The sequence below is a fragment of the Pyxicephalus adspersus genome, chromosome 12 (genome assembly GCF_032062135.1).
Source record: "Pyxicephalus adspersus chromosome 12, UCB_Pads_2.0, whole genome shotgun sequence".
Lineage (NCBI taxonomy): Eukaryota > Metazoa > Chordata > Amphibia > Anura > Pyxicephalidae > Pyxicephalus > Pyxicephalus adspersus.
In genome coordinates, this window is record NC_092869.1 from 27913289 (window position 1) to 27932169 (window position 18881).

Genomic DNA, 18881 nt, shown 5'->3' on the forward strand with positions numbered 1-18881 from the left:
GGCTTCTAAAGAAATTAAACCCCTCCACTTCCAATTTAAAAAAGGACATTTAAAAAAACACTCAGGTGACCTTACCCTTGACTGAAGAATGTTACATATACCATTATACAGAAATCAAGATTATTCTAGAAAGGATGTGTCTAAAAAATAAATGTTTTCATATTCTGTAGATTTTCCATTATTTCGTGGATTCTGGTAAACAAAACTGATATTGCAGAACTGCAATTATTACTAGGGCCAAAAGTATAACGTTCCAGAGCCAGGCAATAATAGAGTACCTTTTCCTTTAGACATTTTACATTTGGAAAACCTACTTGTTAGCCTGTAATCTGAAACCTCAAGACCTACCACCCTGGGTTGCTAGACTTTGTTTACAGATCATTAGACTTCACCGTTCGGTGTTTCATGAACATGAAGCCCATGTAATGCGCATTTACCAAAACGAGTAATCCAATCCAATACATTAAAAGTATTTTAGGATAAATTCCATCAGACTGCTAAGCAATAGATCTTGTCAGTTTACAACCACTTTATATACAGACATTTTGTTTTTCTACAGTGCCTGCATTTATTCATGATACTCATGATGTTTTGGGGATCAGGGGAGTCATCAATGAAGAGCCAAGGGTTTATGTACAAAGTAGCTTTTATTGTGTCTGTGTTGTATTAAAGCGAAACTTCTTAGATTTAAAAAAAACAATGTAACTTTCACCTTCACAGTTCTTATTCTGAGGGCAGCAGCTGATTCACTCACATTTAGGCACTTAGGAGAAACAATGTAATCCTTAGGCTGCTCCATACTTCTCACCTCTCAGAAGAAAAGCACTCCGATGGGACCAAACAGTAAGTCAGGTAGGTATGCCCTTTTAGAGTTGCTCTTCATATCCAGAAAACACAGCACATCCTTCACTACTGCACAAAGGTCTGTTATATATTTTGTTATATTCATCCAATGGCAGGAATGTTCTGCTTTGTTCATTTTCATTTGTATTTCAATATTTTTATTGGTTTTAAAACATATTTTTGTCGTACAAATAATGGACAAATAAACCATACAAGACATAAGTTGCAAAGTAGCATAAGCGTCCTTTTGAGACACTTGTTTAAAAGGTAGTTCTCTGTAAAATGACTAATGACAAGCATAAATCTGGGAAGGAAATAACTTTTGCAAAAACCATTCTGAGCTTCAATCAAACATTAAAATTACCAAAACATTTGAGACATAAAGCCATAGAGATGAACAAGTCCAGATATGTCAAAGGGGGAAGAGGAAGGAAAGGGAGTTAGAGACTGTCAAAGTAAAGTTTGTGGGTATAGGTTGAGACCTTAGAAAGCCTTAAAGTGTATCACACCAGTTTGTATGATTTCCAGGGTTCCCAAATTTGGTCAAACTTATCCATTTTATCACTCGAGATGCTAGTGAGTTTGTCATTGACCATTATCCAGTTGAATTTTTTAGATTTTGGTTCTATAGGGATATCCCTCCTTTTCCAAGCCTTTGCTAATGCAACCCTTGCTGCCATCAAAAAAAGGGTTATCAGTTTTTTGGAATGGAGGGGAATAGGTTGGTCAAATTTGCTAAACAAAGCACTTTCTGCAGATTTTGGAATATCTAAACAAACAATCTCTGATATTAATTTAAACACTGCTGACCAATAATTTTGAGCTGTCGTTTATTTTCATTTGATAAAAAGCAGATCTTGAAAACCTTACTGTTGTCAGAATTGTAGCCTGCTGATAGACCGGTCAATATGGTGATGGATGTACCATGTTTTCTGGATATGAAGAATTATATAAGTGCATACAGACCTGGCTTTACTATTTAGTCACATCAGTTGTGGTGACTGCATTCCATGGAGGTGAGGGGAAAAAAGTGGATAAAAATAGCATGGAATAAATATTACACTGTGCACATTGCTTATACATATTAGGAGCTCTTTTTGTAGGATTCTGATAAATGTGATAGATTCTGATGATGAACATTTTATTATGCTCAAAAACCATCACAAACAACAGGTGGAGGCCCTCTAAATCCCTTTCAGTGGCATGAAATTGGATCATTATTATTATTATACAATATTTACATAACGCCAACATATTACACAGCACTTTACAAAGTCCATAGTCATGTCACTAGCTGCCCCTAAAAGTAGCTCTCAATCTAATGTCCCTACAATAGTCATATGTCTTTAACACAACCTAAGGTCAATTTTGGGGGGAAGCCAATTAACTCAGAATGTAGGAGGAAACCAGAGTGCCCAGAGAAAACCCACGCAAACACAGGGAAATCCTATGAGATTCTAATCTGGGCCCAGCCCTGCAAAGGCTAGATTGCTACCCACTGAGCCACCGTACTTAGTACTTAACGTAGTTAAAGTTATGTGGTGCAAGGGACAGGTTGTAATATTTGCTGATTGTATTAAGTCCACACAGTCTTGCAAAAAATAGCCTATGTTTGATATCATCCTGAGTCAAACTTTTTTAATCATTAAGGATTTTTGGATTGCATTGCTTGCTTTTTAAAAGATATCTGCCATATACATGTAAGAAACCAGTAATAGAAGCAACACCAATATATTGGCTAGCCAAATCCAAATGAGTAAATGAGATTTACTGTTTCCTAAGTCCCTAGAAAAGCCATTTCTTCCATTTTCACTTTTCTAATGCTGGTCCTGCCTCCACAGGTCTATGATCTATCTGTCTGTGCAAAAGTGATATCTGGCCTTGTATCCTCTACAGAGAACAGGGAAATCTAACGGGGTGAGGGGTGGCAGATGCTATACAGGAAGGTTGTACCTGCAGGGAGACAGAGTTGGGACTTTACAAGATAACAATATTTTACATACATTACCTTAAATGCTCCTTTTAACGTCATATGCTATTTATTACAACTTCCACTTCTTACTGCACATCACCACATATTCACACATCACTCCCATCCTTGTCAACCTAGTAGCTTAACCCTATTGGAGGAGCCAACTACTTAACTTACTTGTGAGCTTCTTTATTATGGTCAATGGTAAGGTTATTATTATTATTAAACAGGATTTTTTTTAGTGCCAACATATTACGCAGTGCTGTACATTAAAAGGTTGACCTATAGTTTAAAAAAAGACGACAACGCCTACAATGAAAAAGGTGCACCATGGTCAATTTTAATGTTCTAAAAGTTATTTTAGTCCCATGTTTGGCGGGTCTAGATACTAATTTCTGTAGATTTTTTAAAAGGCAGTTGCGCAGAACAGAAGCATGTGGTTATATACTTCAGTCGGCTGCATTTGGATGCAATTAATCATAATAAACTTGGGTGAAACAAATCTCATAAAAAATAAAACTGATACTAACCCTGTTCCTGTGTTAGCCAAATAGAAAACAGGGTAAATTCACCTTCAATGCAACTCTATGGGAGCCTGAACTCTTTCTTCTTGGTCAAAGTTCAGTACTTCTAAGTATGGAGGAGGCTGTTATGGTACGCAGTGGGTAGGAGTGGCAAATTGGCAATCTCCAGGGTTGACAAATGGTAGTGGAGGGCATATCAGTACCATGTATTGTTTGTAATTACCAGTGATCTTTTATTGTCAGCAGCAGAGATCCAAGAGGCACTAAAGGTATGTTTATGCATCAGAAGATGCCCAGTATAGCTAGGATGGTGTTTTTTGGGTTTTAGTTATTTGACAGGATTAGTTATTATTATTACGAATGCCATATGCTTATATTTTTGCCACATCTTTACTTGAATGGTGCCATTCTTTAGATGAAATATTACCAGTTTTTTTTACAGCTCCTGTGGCCAGCTAGGGATGCACACAATTTAATTTTAAGAAGCTGGAGATATTTTTCAAAATAGGAAATCCTCAATTACGGAGCAGTTGTTATCTAATTTGAAGGTATACAATCAAAGATTGGCCAGTGAGAATGCAGAGCTTTTGTATGACAATGCATGCACTGCGGGAAATACCTTTCCAGAAAGATCCCCCATGCTGACTGCGTATTTAGAACAGCATGCTTTCAGCACTGCAGGAGAATGCATCCTTTTATGCTTTTTAAAATCCCCAGAGCTTTTAGACTGAAAATATCCTCATACAAAAAGGAAGACCCAGCACATTGTGATATTCAATGCTTCTATTTTCTCTTCTTGCTAAGCATCTGATATTTTTTATGTATACAACACCAAGCTTTTATATTCTTGACTTGTGTAGGTTTATTGTTAAAAGCAATAGAACTAACCAGTACCCTCTAGTGGCTATTTTGTATAAAACAGAGATGGACAGAGAAACTTTCTGTGCTGCCTCCATGACCAAATCTGTGCCATCTATAATTAAAAAATATATATAATTATAATCTTTGCATGTCAACCCACTCAAATAGCTCTATAAAAAAAAAGTATAATTTATTCAATTTTCTTTGTAGTCCAACTGTGGCTAGGAACAACTCCTGGCATCAGTAAACACCAAACCTATGTATCTCAGAGGCACCCAGAATATCTGCGCCTAGGAGCTCAGATTGATAATATTCTCAGTTATGCCTTTCATTCAGGCTGCCAGAAATGACAGACTCATCCACAGCTTTCAAATTGGAGATTATAAGGAAAGACCATGAACTAATACATGAACATGCTGACAGGCAATATTTGTTCCCATTATGGCAGATTATTTTGGTAGCTTTTCAGCTGGTCATACACATTGTATTGCTACACTCTGCATCTAGTCAGACATGCCTATGCAGTATATATATATATATATATATATATATATATATATATATATATAAAATCTAAGGGAGAGTCCAACCCAGTTGTAATGTGCTTGGCTTTCATACATTTTACAGTATCTTACTATATACATGCTGTTGATATCAGTATGGTATTCAGATGACTTTATATAAGAATTGTACAAATAATAACATATGCAGTACATTAGTCTGTTTGCTAATATTTTCTACAAACCTTTAATTTTATAATGCAAACATATGGGGGTGGTGTCAGTGAACCATTCTGCATGAAAACATTTAATGCTATAACAAAGGCAAAATAAGTTTTTTTTTCTGCAGAATTACTCCTGTAATTCCTTAAAACAAAACACTATTTGTATAAGCTGATATGCAAAAAGTATACCAAGTTTCCTGTAAGAATACTCATGCCTCTTGTACTTAGACAATATTACTTGTTATACAATATTTGCTTTCCCCCATTATTTAGCTTTAATTACTAAACAGTTCTGGACCGGGCAGATAGGCGAGGTAAATCAAGTTTGGGGGAAACAACATATAAATAAATATACAGGACAAGGGATTTTGAAAGTAGGTAAACATCTCTCTTTTTTACTAGGACCTCTGGAATATTGCCTGTGCCATGCGCAACACAGGAAAGGCAGAGGGAGCCTAGGCAGCTAAACGCATGGCTTAAGTCCTGGTGTAAAAGGGAAGGGTTTGGGTTCATAGAGCACTGGGCTGACTTTTCATTGGGGTACAACCTGTATGCCAGAGATGGTTTGCACCTAAATGAAAGGGGGTCTGCTGTGCTAGGGTAAGATTTAGGGGAATGGTGGAGGGATATTTAAACAAGGAGCGCTGGGTCAGTCAAATAAGGTGGCAGAAAGGTTAGTCAGGGGTCAGACACTAGTGGAGGGTGGATTGGGGATAGTTGGGGGGAGGATTTTGGATAATTGTAAGGAGCTTCCCATGTTACAAACAAACATTGGATTGTGCAGTACTAGTTGTACTGAAAAACAAAATGATTTGGCAAATAAGGATGGTAAAAGCAGCAATGGTCAATGTCAATATTCCTGGGTATACTCTCTTTCGTAAAGACAGAGTCAAATGAAAGGGTGGTGGTGTCTGTTTGTGGGAAGTAATCTGAAAGTGAATGTGAAAGAAGAAATTGAGGAGGGAACAAGTGATGAGGTTGAGGGATTATGGGTGGAGTTAAATGTGGGGTTAAATAACATACAATTATTGATTGGAGTCTGCTATAGGCCCCCCAGTGCTAAAGAAGAAATAGAAAATAAACTACTAGCACAGATAGAAAAAGCAGCAAAAAGTGGAAATGTTTTAACCCCCTAGCGTTCTAATTCTGTCAGTTTTTTGATGCAAAAAGTGATCTTTTTTTTTTTGCATAGAAATTTTTGTTTATATTGTGGGCCTGTAATTCTTAGGATTAACTCTCGGGTATAATAATTATATTTATTTATTATATTATAATCATAAATTATAATATAATACATAATTTTAAATCATAATTTCAAAAAATAATGAAATAGACCACAACAGTGTAATTTATCAAAAAAAATATTTTATCAAAAATTTCTCACTGAAATTTTCCAAACAAGGGTGCAATAGTATTGATAAATAATAAAATATAAGTTAAATGCAGATTTTAGAAAAAAAAATATTTTAATTTTTAGTAGACATCCCCGGTGTGGTAGATTTTGAAGCGGGACGCGGCACAAAGCCCAACATCACAGTCAGGACAGTAGAACCTGGTTTCCTTGCGTTTCTTCCTTCCTCCGTCATCGGTCTTTGGGCAGCAAACCACGCACATCCTTGTAGGTGCTGCCTTTTTCTGGGTTGGTGGGATGTATTCAGTGAAGTGACGACCGGTGAGGCGTTCTGGGTTGACAACGGTGGAAGCACGACGTCCAGGTCTATTGATAGCCACTGATGGTGTTTGGTGGTTCTTGACTATGGATTCGGAAACTTGCAAAATGAAGTCTGAATGATTCAAAGGCCTTGACTTTTTTTTTTGTACAGAACGTAGGCATTCCATAGGCACTGCTCAACAAGATGCCTGAAAATCTTCTTGTAATACTTCCTTTGCTGTTTCCTCATTGCTGGGTAGAAAGTCATGGCATGGTCAGCTCTGTCCACACCTCCCATGGTGTTGTTGTAGTCAATCACCACCTGCGGCTTCATCACTTCTTTCCCACGTTTTTTGTGTACCAGAACGGTGGAGGCATCATGGACAGTACTCATCGGACACACGTTTCTTGTCACGCCATCTCAGGGCCATCATCTTTCCTTTCTGCCAGGCAACAATTTCTCCTGTCTTCAGCTTCCCTTTTGCAAACAGTGCTGGCAGGTTGCACCAGTTAGCCCTAACGGTTCCATAGGCATCTGTTCTGTGTTGCAGAAGGAACTCATTAAGCTCAGGAGAGGTGTAGAAATTGTCAGTTATGACACAATAGCCCTGATCTAGCAATGGCTCAATGAGGGATAGCACTGATGTTGCCAATCTATAATGGCTGTATCTGGGGTTGAACTGTGTCCCTTTTCCAGTGTACAGTACCGTATTCCAGATGTAGCCAGATAAGGATTCACACAGCATATAGGTCTTCACGCCAAATTGTGCCCTCTTTGACGCAATGTACTGCACCCAGCTGAGCCTCCCCTTGTAGGCCATTGGACTTTCGTCAATGCGGACATCTCTTTCTGGCACATAGGTTTGCTGGATTTTGTAGAATCATCTGAGACCCTTCCCAAGTTTTCTTGGGTTTTGGTGCAGGATGGGTAGTCTCATCAAATTCTTCATTGTTTGCGAAGTGCAGGTACTTCATGATGAGGGAAAAGCGGTATTCTGGCATGACTGTGCCAAAGAATGGAGTGGCAATCATTTTGTTCTTGGACCAGTACCACTTCTGCACGGGTTTGCCCATAACTCCCTGCAGGATCACCAAGCCCAAAAACAGCCAAATGTCATCCTTGGTCACAGGTTCCCACTTTCTGCTTCTTGCAAACCTCAGGTGTGGAGCACCTTGTTGTTGTCCAGCGTACCTGCATAAAACAAAATAAAAAATGTATTTTAGGATGTTCTTTTATAGTGTGAAGGTTGCAAGTAATATGTTAGCAAACACAGAGCAGCATACATGTTTACATAAAAAAAAAAAAAAAAATTAGCAAAAAATTTCAAAAAGCACAAAGCAGCAGATAGCAACTTTTCAAATAGTTAGCAAACACAAAGCAGCACATGTTTGCATAAAAAAAAATTCCGCAAAAAATTCAAAAATGTTAGCAAACACAAGAGCAGCTTACCTGTTTGTCTCTGCAACAATTTTTTCAATAACTTCATCGGTCAAAAACAACTTCAGGTATGCCAGGGGGTCGTCGCAATCAGCCTCAATTTTCATCCCATGTGCGCCGGTGAATGGAAATCTTGGCAGTGCTGCCTGGTCCACATCAAGGTCAATAGGACACTATGTGTGCACAGCACTTACCTCGGGTTTAGAATCGTCGCTCAGTTCACTTTCGCTGTCCAATGACAAATTTACTGGTGAATCGCTATCGCTTGATTCCACAAGGGACTCCAAATTGCTATCGCTGCTTTCAAATTTCTCCAAAACAGTGCTTGCGCCGGCAAGATGCCTTTTGGATGCCATGTGGTCTCCAGCAATCAGTCAGGAACAATCAAGGTCAAAGTGATGAAATGATACATTCAGGAAGTGATTTATAAGTCATCAAAAGGTCAGATCAAGGTCAGGGCTAATAGTGGGCAAAATGTTAATCAGGGCATTGGGCAATGATGCTTGGTGCACTACAATATGTATTTGTACTTTTATTTTCTGTTTTGCTGTGTTTTTTTACTGTAAAAAAATTTTTTAAAGCAGATTACACAGTAATCTGCTTTTAAATTTACTGCCCCCAGAATCCATCGCATCACCAGGAAGATGTCACACATCATCCCGGGTGATGCGGTGGGGATGTCCCCGCCCTGCTCACTCCCCTGCTTGAATCACCCGGAGGCTGATATCCACGTGATGCGAGCAGCTACAGTAGATTCCGGGGGTGATGTCAGCGGGAAATCGCTGCTGGCATCACCCCCGGGATTTACTATTGGTGATCGCATCTGCAATTTGATGCGATGCACCATGCAGAATTGCAGCGATGCACCATGCAGATGCGTGCAGCGGGGTGGCGGGGACCCAGGCGGTATTTAAAAGCAGATTACTCAGTTATCTGCTTTTAAATTTACCGCCCAGCCATGCCCTCCAACGGAGAAGCGCCCCGGCATCACAGCGGGATCGTCCGATCGCCGCTGGAGCGCGGGGCTGAGGTAAGGGGGACTTCCAAAGTTACCCCGAGTGTGACTCGGGGTTACCGCTTTTTGCAAAGTTTTCCCACCCTGAGTCACACTTGGGATTACCGCTAGGGGGGTTAATCATGGGAGATTTCAACTACCCTGACATTGACTGGAGTATTGGCACTAAAGGAACAGCAAAAGGAAGGAAATTTGTGAATTTATTACAAGATAATTTTATGGTACAGTTTATAGAAGCCCCACCTAGAAATGGTACTCTGCTGGACCTGATTCTTTGTAACAATGCAGAGCTTATAACAAATGTGCAAATAAATAGAATTTGGGTAGCAGTGACCATATTATGATTTCATTTAATGTTAGCTGTAAACAGGAAGCAAAAGCAGGAAAGATAAAAACATTTAATTTTAAGAGAGCAAATTTTCCATTATTAAGGGCGGCTCTCTGTGACTTGGACTGGGAGACAATATTGTCCTCAAAGAAAACAGAACAGAAATGGGAATGTTACAAGTCTGTTCTACAAAAACAAACTGAAAAATATATTCCAATGGGTAATAAGTTTAAGAGGCTAAAATTAAAACCTTTGTGGCTCACAGCTGATTTTAAAAAACCGTTAGGAACAAGAACCTTCATCATTTGAAACCTATAAAGAATATACCAATAGATGTAAAAAGGAGATAAAATGTGCCCCCAAATTTTTTTCCAATATAATAATAGCAAAAAGTTCAGATCTGAGCATGTAGGCTCCTTAAAGGATGTCGCTAGGATGGTAACTGGGGATAATGACAAGGCAGATTTACTAAACACTTTTTTTTTAGCTCTGTGTACACGAAGGAAAATGGTAATGCTCAAGTGTAAATTCATATTAGCAATGTCACTGCCTTAAATGAGTCACAATTGCTCAGAATTGATATGATTGAGAAACAGCTGGGGAAAATAAAGGTTGACAAAGCACCAGGACTTGATGGATTATCTCAGTTATTTCAAAGCCATTTTTTCTAATTTTTAGAGACCCTTTAGTCACTGGCAAGGTACTAATGGATTGGCGTAAGGCCAATGTGGTTCCTATCTTCAAAAGGGGAGCAAAGTCATTACCAGGTAACTACAGACCTGTTAGTTTAATGTCCATAGTTGGAAAGGTCTTATTAAGTTTGATAAAGAGCCACATACAGGAGTTTCTGCTAGAAAATAAAATTATAAGTAATAGTCAGCATGGCTTCAAGAAAGACAGATGATGTCAAACAAATTTCCTCTCCCTTGAGGAGGAAGTAAACAAGTAGACTTGGACTTTGCTAAAGCATTTGATACTGTACCCCACAGACGGTTAATATGCAAGTTAGGGCCAATAGGTTTAGAAAAATCAATCTGTAATGGATAGAGAACTGCCTTCAAGATCGCATCCAGAGAGTTGTAATTAATGATGCATACTCTGAATGGTCTAAGGTTATTAGTGGTGTACCCCAGGGTTCTGTGTTGGGACCTTTACTGTTTAATTTTCTAAATGATATAGAGTTTGGGATTATAAGTACCATTTCTGTGTTTGCAGATGACACCAAACTATGTAATGGAATTAGGTCCATACAGGATCTCTATAATCTACAAACAGACCTGGATGTACTGTTTGATTGGGCAGCCAAGTGGCGAATGACATTTAATATAGATAAATGTAAAGTTATGCACTTGGGAGCTAACAGCGTGCATGCTTCATACTGTCCAAGGGGAGTTCTTTTGGGGGAGTCAGAAATGGAAAAGGATCTGGGGGTTCTGGTAGATCTTAAACCTTATAACAGCATGCAATGCCAAGCTGCAATATCTAAAGCTAGTAAAGTACTTTCTTGTATTAAAAGAGGAATAGACTGCAGAGATTGTGACATAATCCTGCCCCTGTACAAAGCTTTGGTCAGACCACATCTGGAATATGCAGTCCAGTTTTGGTCACCAGTTCACAAAATGGACATTGTGGAATTGGAGAGATTGCAGAAAAGGGCAACTAAATTAATAAAAAGAATGGAGGAGCTCAGCTATGAGAAGAGATTAGCTGAACTACAACAAGAGGGCACTCTTTGTGTCTGGAGGAAAAGAAGTTTAAGCTCTGGATAAGGAAGGGATTCTTCACTGTAAGGTCTGTGAAAATGTGGATATGGCTCTCTCAGGAAGTAGTTTCAGCAACTACTATAGCTGGATGTTTTTCTAGAAGCACAGAATATAACTGGGTATTAAGGCTTTAAAGTAAAAATAACAGTGACTGTTGATCCAGGGAACAAACCTGATTGCCTGATGGAATCAGGAAGGAATTTTTTTCCCCTGTTGAAGCAAGTTGTACCAGGGTTTCTTTTGCCTTCCTCTGGACCAACTATGTCTTATAGGGTTTTATATCTGGGATATGTTTATTTCCCTAGTGGTTGAACTTGATGGAATTATGTCTTTTTTCAACCTAACCTACTATGTAAGTATGCTGACAGATATTGTAAGGAAGGTTATTGCTGCCTGTAGCAACTAGACTCACCCTATGAATTTGGAATACTCACTCAAAGACAATATGATTACCTTAAATGATACATTTGGACCAATTTGGATCAATGCATTGTGGTAATGTGTGCATTATCACAACGTGTAGTAATGGAAATAACAATTGTTGCGGTGCCAGTTATTTTGGACACCCAACATACTAAAACAATTCATATGCATGGAAACGCATAGAAGTGCGTTTCAGAGTGATGTGTTAAAACAAGGGGTCTTATGTTTTTATGGAATGAATGCTCCCTCAATAAATACTCAGTAATGCACTTCTCGAACTAAATGAGCCCTAAACACTGTGAAAAGACTGAGGTTGGGTCCATGGAGAATCTAAGAACTGGAGTGGAATGAGGAAACCCCATATATCATGTTTAAAACAACAGTGCAAGTGTACTTTAACTGTGCAGGAGATAAACTCTTTTGCATTACCATGTGAAGAAGCCCCTGGCTGTTCATACAGATTATGAACAAGAAGACCAGATCCATTTATGTATGTTATGTGAACTTCCCTTAATCTTTCTTCACAATAGAAATCCATGGTAGATCATTACCTGCACGTCAGTGTCCACAGTTTTGACATTGTACTTGGTACACCTATCTTTGCAGGCTGACACTTATCACTCACACTTGCTGCCCCTCTCTATAAAATCATCTTGTTTTGCTGTCACAACAAAGCTCTGTAGAACCTTTTAGGAAATGTGACAGGCTTGCACGAAAGCTATTAGCAAACTTCTGAACCTACTGTATTGATCCTGTAAAATAATATTACTCTGCAGATGGCAGTTTTATTAATTATTATCAGCATACTAATATTGAAAGATTTTGCAGAGAATCACAGAAATTATATAAAAGATATAATCGGTCATTTTGTATGTCTACCTGCATAAACAGTTAATTAGAAATTAATAGAAAATCAGATCAGTGTATTTAGTAGTTCATGTTTCAGTACAGGAATCTGATTTTTTTCATCCTTGTTCTGCTAAGCAGATTATCAAGCCCTCATAGCAATAGGAGCTGACACAAGGCCGGACGACTGCTAAGGGCTGCAGTGCAGCCATCTTGCCTTGCAGACTTTTAAAGTACAGCTGCAATATTGAAGCATATGTTGTGCATGTGCTGCACGGAAAAAAACAACTGCTTTTGCATTTTTGGCTACATTACAAAGGATTAGGGGTATTTTGCATGGGTAAAAAAACTAGGGGTAATAAAATAGGCCTTCATTACCAACTAGCCCATCTGCCAATCAATCAATTTGTAAGAGATTGTAGAAAATGTTAGTGTCATACAGTTGTGGTACCGCCATGCTTTAAAATTGATTGCGTAACAATTTATTTTGTTTAGTATTCTGTTCACATCTGCTTTTGAAAATTGTTGTTTTGGGTACAACATTTTTTATTTTCAAAACTGTTGACAGGAAAGTTGTTCAAGACTATTGTAGCTCCATTTACAAATAATTTGTCTTTTTACTATAATTATTCCAAATTAAAAAACACAGCAATGAAGTGATCCAGCAAACCTGGAATGGATCTGGTCCTTGATTCAAAACATTTGCTAGCAAATGACTTTGAAAAAATCTATTCCAGGTTTGCTGGATCACCCAGCTTCACTGGTGAAAGTGTATCCTCTCTAGCCTTGGAGAGCTTAAGTAAATCAGGCCCAATGTAACTCCAGCACATGAGTGCCCTTTATATGGCTAAGATGGATCTGTGTCTTCACGGAAGTCTGCTGTGAAGCCAGCGGTAAAGATGTCACCTTTACTAGGAGCTGCAGGGCAGCTGAACAGAGGTAAGTGTTGGCTGTAATACACAGCCCATGCATTTAGCTGTGAAGAATATGCCAAAAGATCACCACCCACCAACAAGCTTAGCAAATATTTCCTCATGTAAAAATCACATAATTTAAAAATATATCTCAAGCTGAATACACATTGATGAGAATATTTACAATAATCTGGGTATGGTCACTACAATTAGAACAAAAACTGTAACTATATGCTTATTATCAGCAATTTAGTAAAGAGGGATGACTTAAAGAGGATGAACTACTATGCATCTGTATCAATGGATTACAAGCTGCTTTAGTGGCAACTGATAAACATTTTCAGCACCAGCTTACTTTTATTTAGTGCTTCATTTTACAGCATAGTAACATATTGTTTCTGTGACCTGAGCTTCATAATATTTACTGGTGCTGAAATGTTTATGTGCTTGCAAGGACTAAAAACACAAATTCTTTATATTGGTACATTGTGCTGTTGCAGTGGTAGTTTGGGCTCCAGCCAAGATGGAGCTCAGCCATGGACTCATTTCTTAATTAGGCTAGACGTAAGAGGAAGCTGCAGGCGGCCGTGACTTTCCCCAGTGATTTATTCCAGTGACTTTTTTTTTTTTTTTGTTAAACCGACGCATGGATTTGCAAATTAGAAAAGTAGGTTGAAACATACCTCCACTGTCAATTTTCAAGTTGCTTTTACAAACAATCATGGTATTGGAAATGTGAAATAAAAACATTAAGGACTACACTGCATTAGCATTGCTCAATACAGATCCAAGAGACAAAAAATTAAATATAGTATTATTATATTTTGTAAAAGTTTAAATATTTAAAAGGCTTTTTTCACACAGGGGTGCAAATAACTACTAAACAATTGTGCTGTATTCTGTGGGTGGATTTCCAGTTTTAGAAGAGCTTTTTCTTTTATTGCTTTTGTGCCAGATTAGCCTGGCATAGTGCTCTCCACTGCTCATTCGTGACAACAGAAATCAAATCTAATATAGATTGTGTGCAACACATACCCTTTGTTAAAGTAGACTTTTAGTTAAATGTTAACAGTTTTGCTGTGGTGATGGGTTATTAATATATGCTGTAAAAAAACGTAACTGTAAATGTAATATTTAGTCATGTGAACCTCCCTCATGGGCAGATCAAAGTGCAGGCTTACTGATCCTGTTGCTCAGCAGAGCAGAGATCATGTGACAAAGCTCTGAGGCTTCAGACATGGCAGGCACTAAAGGGAAACTAGAAAAGAAAGTTGTTTTATCACTTCCCATCATTTATCTATCCAAATATATCATGCGTAGGGCTCAGACAGACCTGTAATCATTGAAAATGCAGTACACAACGCACAATTGTATTCAATCTGACAGTTTATATCTCTGAAGTATAGCAAATCATGTTTTGTAAAAATGTGACGTTCAGCATTGTTGCATCAGTTTGTGCAACCTTTGCAGATTTTATAAAGATGAATGGTATCATATGTTTAACACACAGGAAAAATTAGATCTGATTAGAATGGGGACCCTGCATAGTTTTAGACTTTTAGAAGGCACTCACATGGCTAAACACGAGATCTAATAGCAATATTTAGTCAGATGGTCTCAGGTAAAGGGGATTCAGATGGAATTTATAATTGGTCATCTTCTGCCTTATGTTAGTTAAACAATAAGCAGTTTTAAGGCATTTTCATCCACTCTTGATTTTGGATTTTTGGTTTTGGATCACAAAACTACAGAATGCATCAAGGCAAATTACAATCCATTGTTGTTTTTTATCCAAACTGTAAATTGTTCAAATAGATTGCACGACATTGTCTAGTGTAACACTAAGGCTACTAAACCTCTGCAATCATGTTTTTAAATTGTGAACAAAGTGCACCTTGCAGTACAATACAAGGTCTGCTTCTAATGTCCAGGCTCCTTCCTTTGTAAAAATAAAATGCTTGATGATAGTAGTATTTGAAAAATTTACCTGGAGAGAAATCTCTCCAATTACACTGGTCAACAAACATTTTCTTGCCAAACAGATTAAAGTCATTTTAGGTTATGTTTGATGCACAGATTCCAAATATGGTATTAGATTGGCTCTAGTGTTTAAAATAATGACCTCAATAATACCCTCATAGAAAACTAATCAAACATGAAAATTAGGCAAATTAAAACTAGATATGCCTACATATACAAAATTAAATTTTTGAACTACTTAATGTCATTATATTCTATATTCAGTATATTTACAGAACTAATCACAAAGAAGTCATGAAAAACTCAGTTTGTATGATTTCCTTTTATGCTGCTGATCAGGACAAACAAGCACTTGAACGTTCCAGCAATAGTCTGCCATCATGTGTCTATCCCATCTGCCCTGATACCTTTCTTCCATCACCTTTGTATCTTGATGGAACCTCTCCCCTTGTTCCTCACTGAAATCGCCAAGGTTTTCAAAGTTTAAGAGCAAGTTTTGTACCAGTTCTTCATAATTTGTGCTTTATGGTTACCCAAGAAGTTCTTGACAACCATGACATAGCTGTGCCAGGCAGAAGCTTCAGTATCAGTCATGTAACTTGTAAAGTTTGAATCATTTATCAGTTTCCGAATCTGGGGTCCATCAAAGATTCCTGCTTTTAATTTTTTAGTACTCAATCCAGGGATGAATCTACAAATGTATTTGAAACAACAACCGTCCTTGTTCAGAGCTCTAACAAATTGCTTCATTAATCCCAACTTTATGTGTAGTGGAGGGAGAATGTTTTACAATATACCATATGTGTTAACATTTTCATTAGGGTTTAAAGTATTTGACAAAGTACAAATGCTAAATATTAATAAAGTATAAAAAGAATATACAAAGTTTGAACAAACTATAAAAACAGACATTCCAGAGCAAATATCTCAAAAACATATTAAAATTACAAGGTAACATTATTTATAGGGATCTAAACCAAGCACTTCCCAGATGATCATGAAATGTAGGTGGTACACCACAGGGTATCTATCAAAGTTTGCATGGGAGAAAGAAAAAGCCTTCCTAATTTAACGTGTACATTTATTTCATAGCATCCATTTTTTTTTGTTGGTCCATCACTAGAGTTTGTTTATAGCCAATTTATTTCATCTTTTAACAGTATTTTTTAGCCTGTTATAGTTAGAACCCATTTTAATATTTCTTTCTTTTTATTGTTTTTGTTTAAAGCTCTTCTGCTGAATCAAGGTAAGACCACCTTTCTAATTGGTACCTTTTTTTTAATTAATTTTTTTCTTGACGCAGGGAATTGTAGTAGCAGTGCTATTTCGGTTTCAAGTTTTGCCCACGACTTTGTCTAAGTTTTTAATTTTGGCCCACTGTGTATTTGAGTTTGACACCCCTGCTTTAGAAAAACAGAATGTGCATGTAAAAGCTTGGCAAAGCAATGGGTCACTTCAGTCCCAATAGCACATTCTTTCTTTTGCTCCTCTGCCACTCTGTTTAGCTGGTGGGAGCAGGAGAAGACACCTTGTGTACATTTGGCTCAAACCAAACCTTACACAAGACCCCTATATTACTACAATGGTGATTGGCCCAACACTTTACAGGTATATGCCAGAAGTATGAGGCATTATCTTAGCACTTGGTAGCTAAAGATAGGATGGTGGAGGGGAGGAATTAACATACATTGCTGCTGTATGAGTGTAGTAAAAGTCTGATTTAAAGTGACAATTTTAAATCAAAGGTGAACCTCTTCTCCACCAACTAGATAATCCTATCTTCTCCAGCGATTCTTTGACATTCCAACTTCTATCTCGGCCACTGAAAATATCCAGTGCTTTTGGGTATGAGGGTGCATGTGTCTTTTTGCCATGATGCAGTGCTAGCAGCTAGATCCGAGCACTGTGACATGAAGTGTTTGAGGTCCTGCTGCCTCTAGACTCTCACACATGCCAATGACTGGTATATAGGTGCCAGCTGTAATGAAAGAAGGAAATGCCAAGGATTACTAAAGAAGTGAGTAAAACTGTTTAGAGGGGCAAGGGCTTTTCATGTCTACTGCAATTTTTCCCTGAATGGGCATTTTACAAGGTAAGATCTTTGGTAAAAAAAGATTGCAAAAGGAGTGAAATGACAGTCACAGAGTTAGAGGTCCTGACATATTAAAGCTTTCCAGGAATGGAGAGGATACACTTTCATCGGTGAAGCTGGGTGACACGGCAAACCTGGAATGGATCTGGTCCATGACTGAAAACATTTGCTAACAAATACCAAATAAAATTTAAGAAATCCATTCTAGATTTGCTGGATCACCTAGCTTTACCGATGAAAGTCTTAGAGAGCTTTAACGCATCAGACCCATAGTGTTCAATACTATTCATGTATTTGTCATCGTATTACAAGATTTTGCAGTACATAATGCACATAATTTTATAGTTGTAATTCTATTCTCAGTCTGTTTATCCAGATTTATTTTCTGGTTCCACATTGCAGCTGTCACCTCTAGCCTGCTCACTGGGCAATCTCTCGGCATCATCACACGGTCGAGTCCTTGTCCAGTGGGCAGAACAGGTAACATAGGAAGTTTTTTATCTGAAGTAAAACAGTTGTGTCACATAACTTGCTGTGCAATGTGGTAGAAATGTAGTAAGCATCAGAGTATCCTGACAGAATTTTAAATCCTTTGATTAACATTGAATTATAAATCTTTTGATTAACCTTGATTTAACATTGTTGAAACAAAGTAGAAGTTTAGTATATTTTGATGGTGTATAAATATACAATACACGAATATGTACAAACATTACATAATTCTTAGTCTACAAGGAGTTCAAAGCAAGAAAATGAGCGTGCCCTGGTACTTTCTTCCCAGCAAAACAGATGTAGCTGGAACTTTGGACCCTCTGTGGTAATAAAGGGCTCTAAAGGACATTCTAAGATACAAAGTAACATTATTGCAACATAGTAATGATTTGTTTCTATTCATCTCCATATTAGGGGTTGCCTTTAACCTGTGTATGATCCCAATTAAAACAACCTCATAAGCAAAATCCAACCATTTTTTAACCCTTAGTATACCCGAATCAGCCATAGTTACCACCATGCTTTACTGCTGTTTTTCATCTATTTCTATTTTTAAAAAAATATTTATAATTTTGTTTTTATTCATTTGTTTTATTTTTATTTTAATCTTTCGTTAGATGGAAAGTTTTAAAAAATTAATTAATACCTTTGTCAAATTTTATTATAGTCATATCTAGTGTTGGTCGAATAGCTCACTATTCGATTTGGCAGCTATTCACTTGAATATAGCAAAAAAATTCGGGTAGTCGAACATCGATTTCGAACACCATTAAAATCAATAAGAGGAAAAATTCGGGTTTTTTTCAGCACTGTGTAGAGCTTCTACAGCCTCCAAACAGGTGTAAAAAGATACATTATAAAAAGATACATTGTAAAAGGATACATAAAAAGATACATTATAAAAAGATACATTGTAAAAGGATACATAAAAAGATACATTATAAAAAGATACATAACACTATTACATACCCCTGTGCTTCACATGAAGATTAAAGAGCACATGTCAAATCTATTT

The 18881-nt window shown here is 37.5% G+C and overlaps 2 protein-coding genes across 4 annotated transcripts in view; one reads left to right on the forward strand and one right to left on the reverse strand.

The window, feature by feature from the left end:
- The window catches only part of SLC8A3 (solute carrier family 8 member A3), a 199239-nt gene that overhangs the window by 154569 nt on the left and 25789 nt on the right, over positions 1–18881 (forward strand). For 2 of the 3 annotated variants that reach the window (XM_072429026.1, XM_072429027.1), the window contains exon 4: positions 16511–16528. The exons of the other annotated variant lie outside the window; for it this stretch is intronic. In XM_072429026.1, the coding sequence (XP_072285127.1) occupies positions 16511–16528 (18 nt within the window). The remainder of the gene's footprint in view (positions 1–16510; positions 16529–18881) is intronic. 3 annotated transcript variants of the gene reach the window in all.
- On the reverse strand, positions 7407–8149 carry LOC140342444 (piggyBac transposable element-derived protein 4-like). Its single transcript, XM_072428638.1, has 2 exons — positions 8026–8149; positions 7407–7767 (listed from the first exon to the last, which is right to left on the reverse strand). The coding sequence occupies exons 1-2, from the start codon at positions 8118–8120 to the stop codon at positions 7407–7409; spliced, it is 456 nt and encodes a 151-aa protein (XP_072284739.1). The 5' UTR covers positions 8121–8149.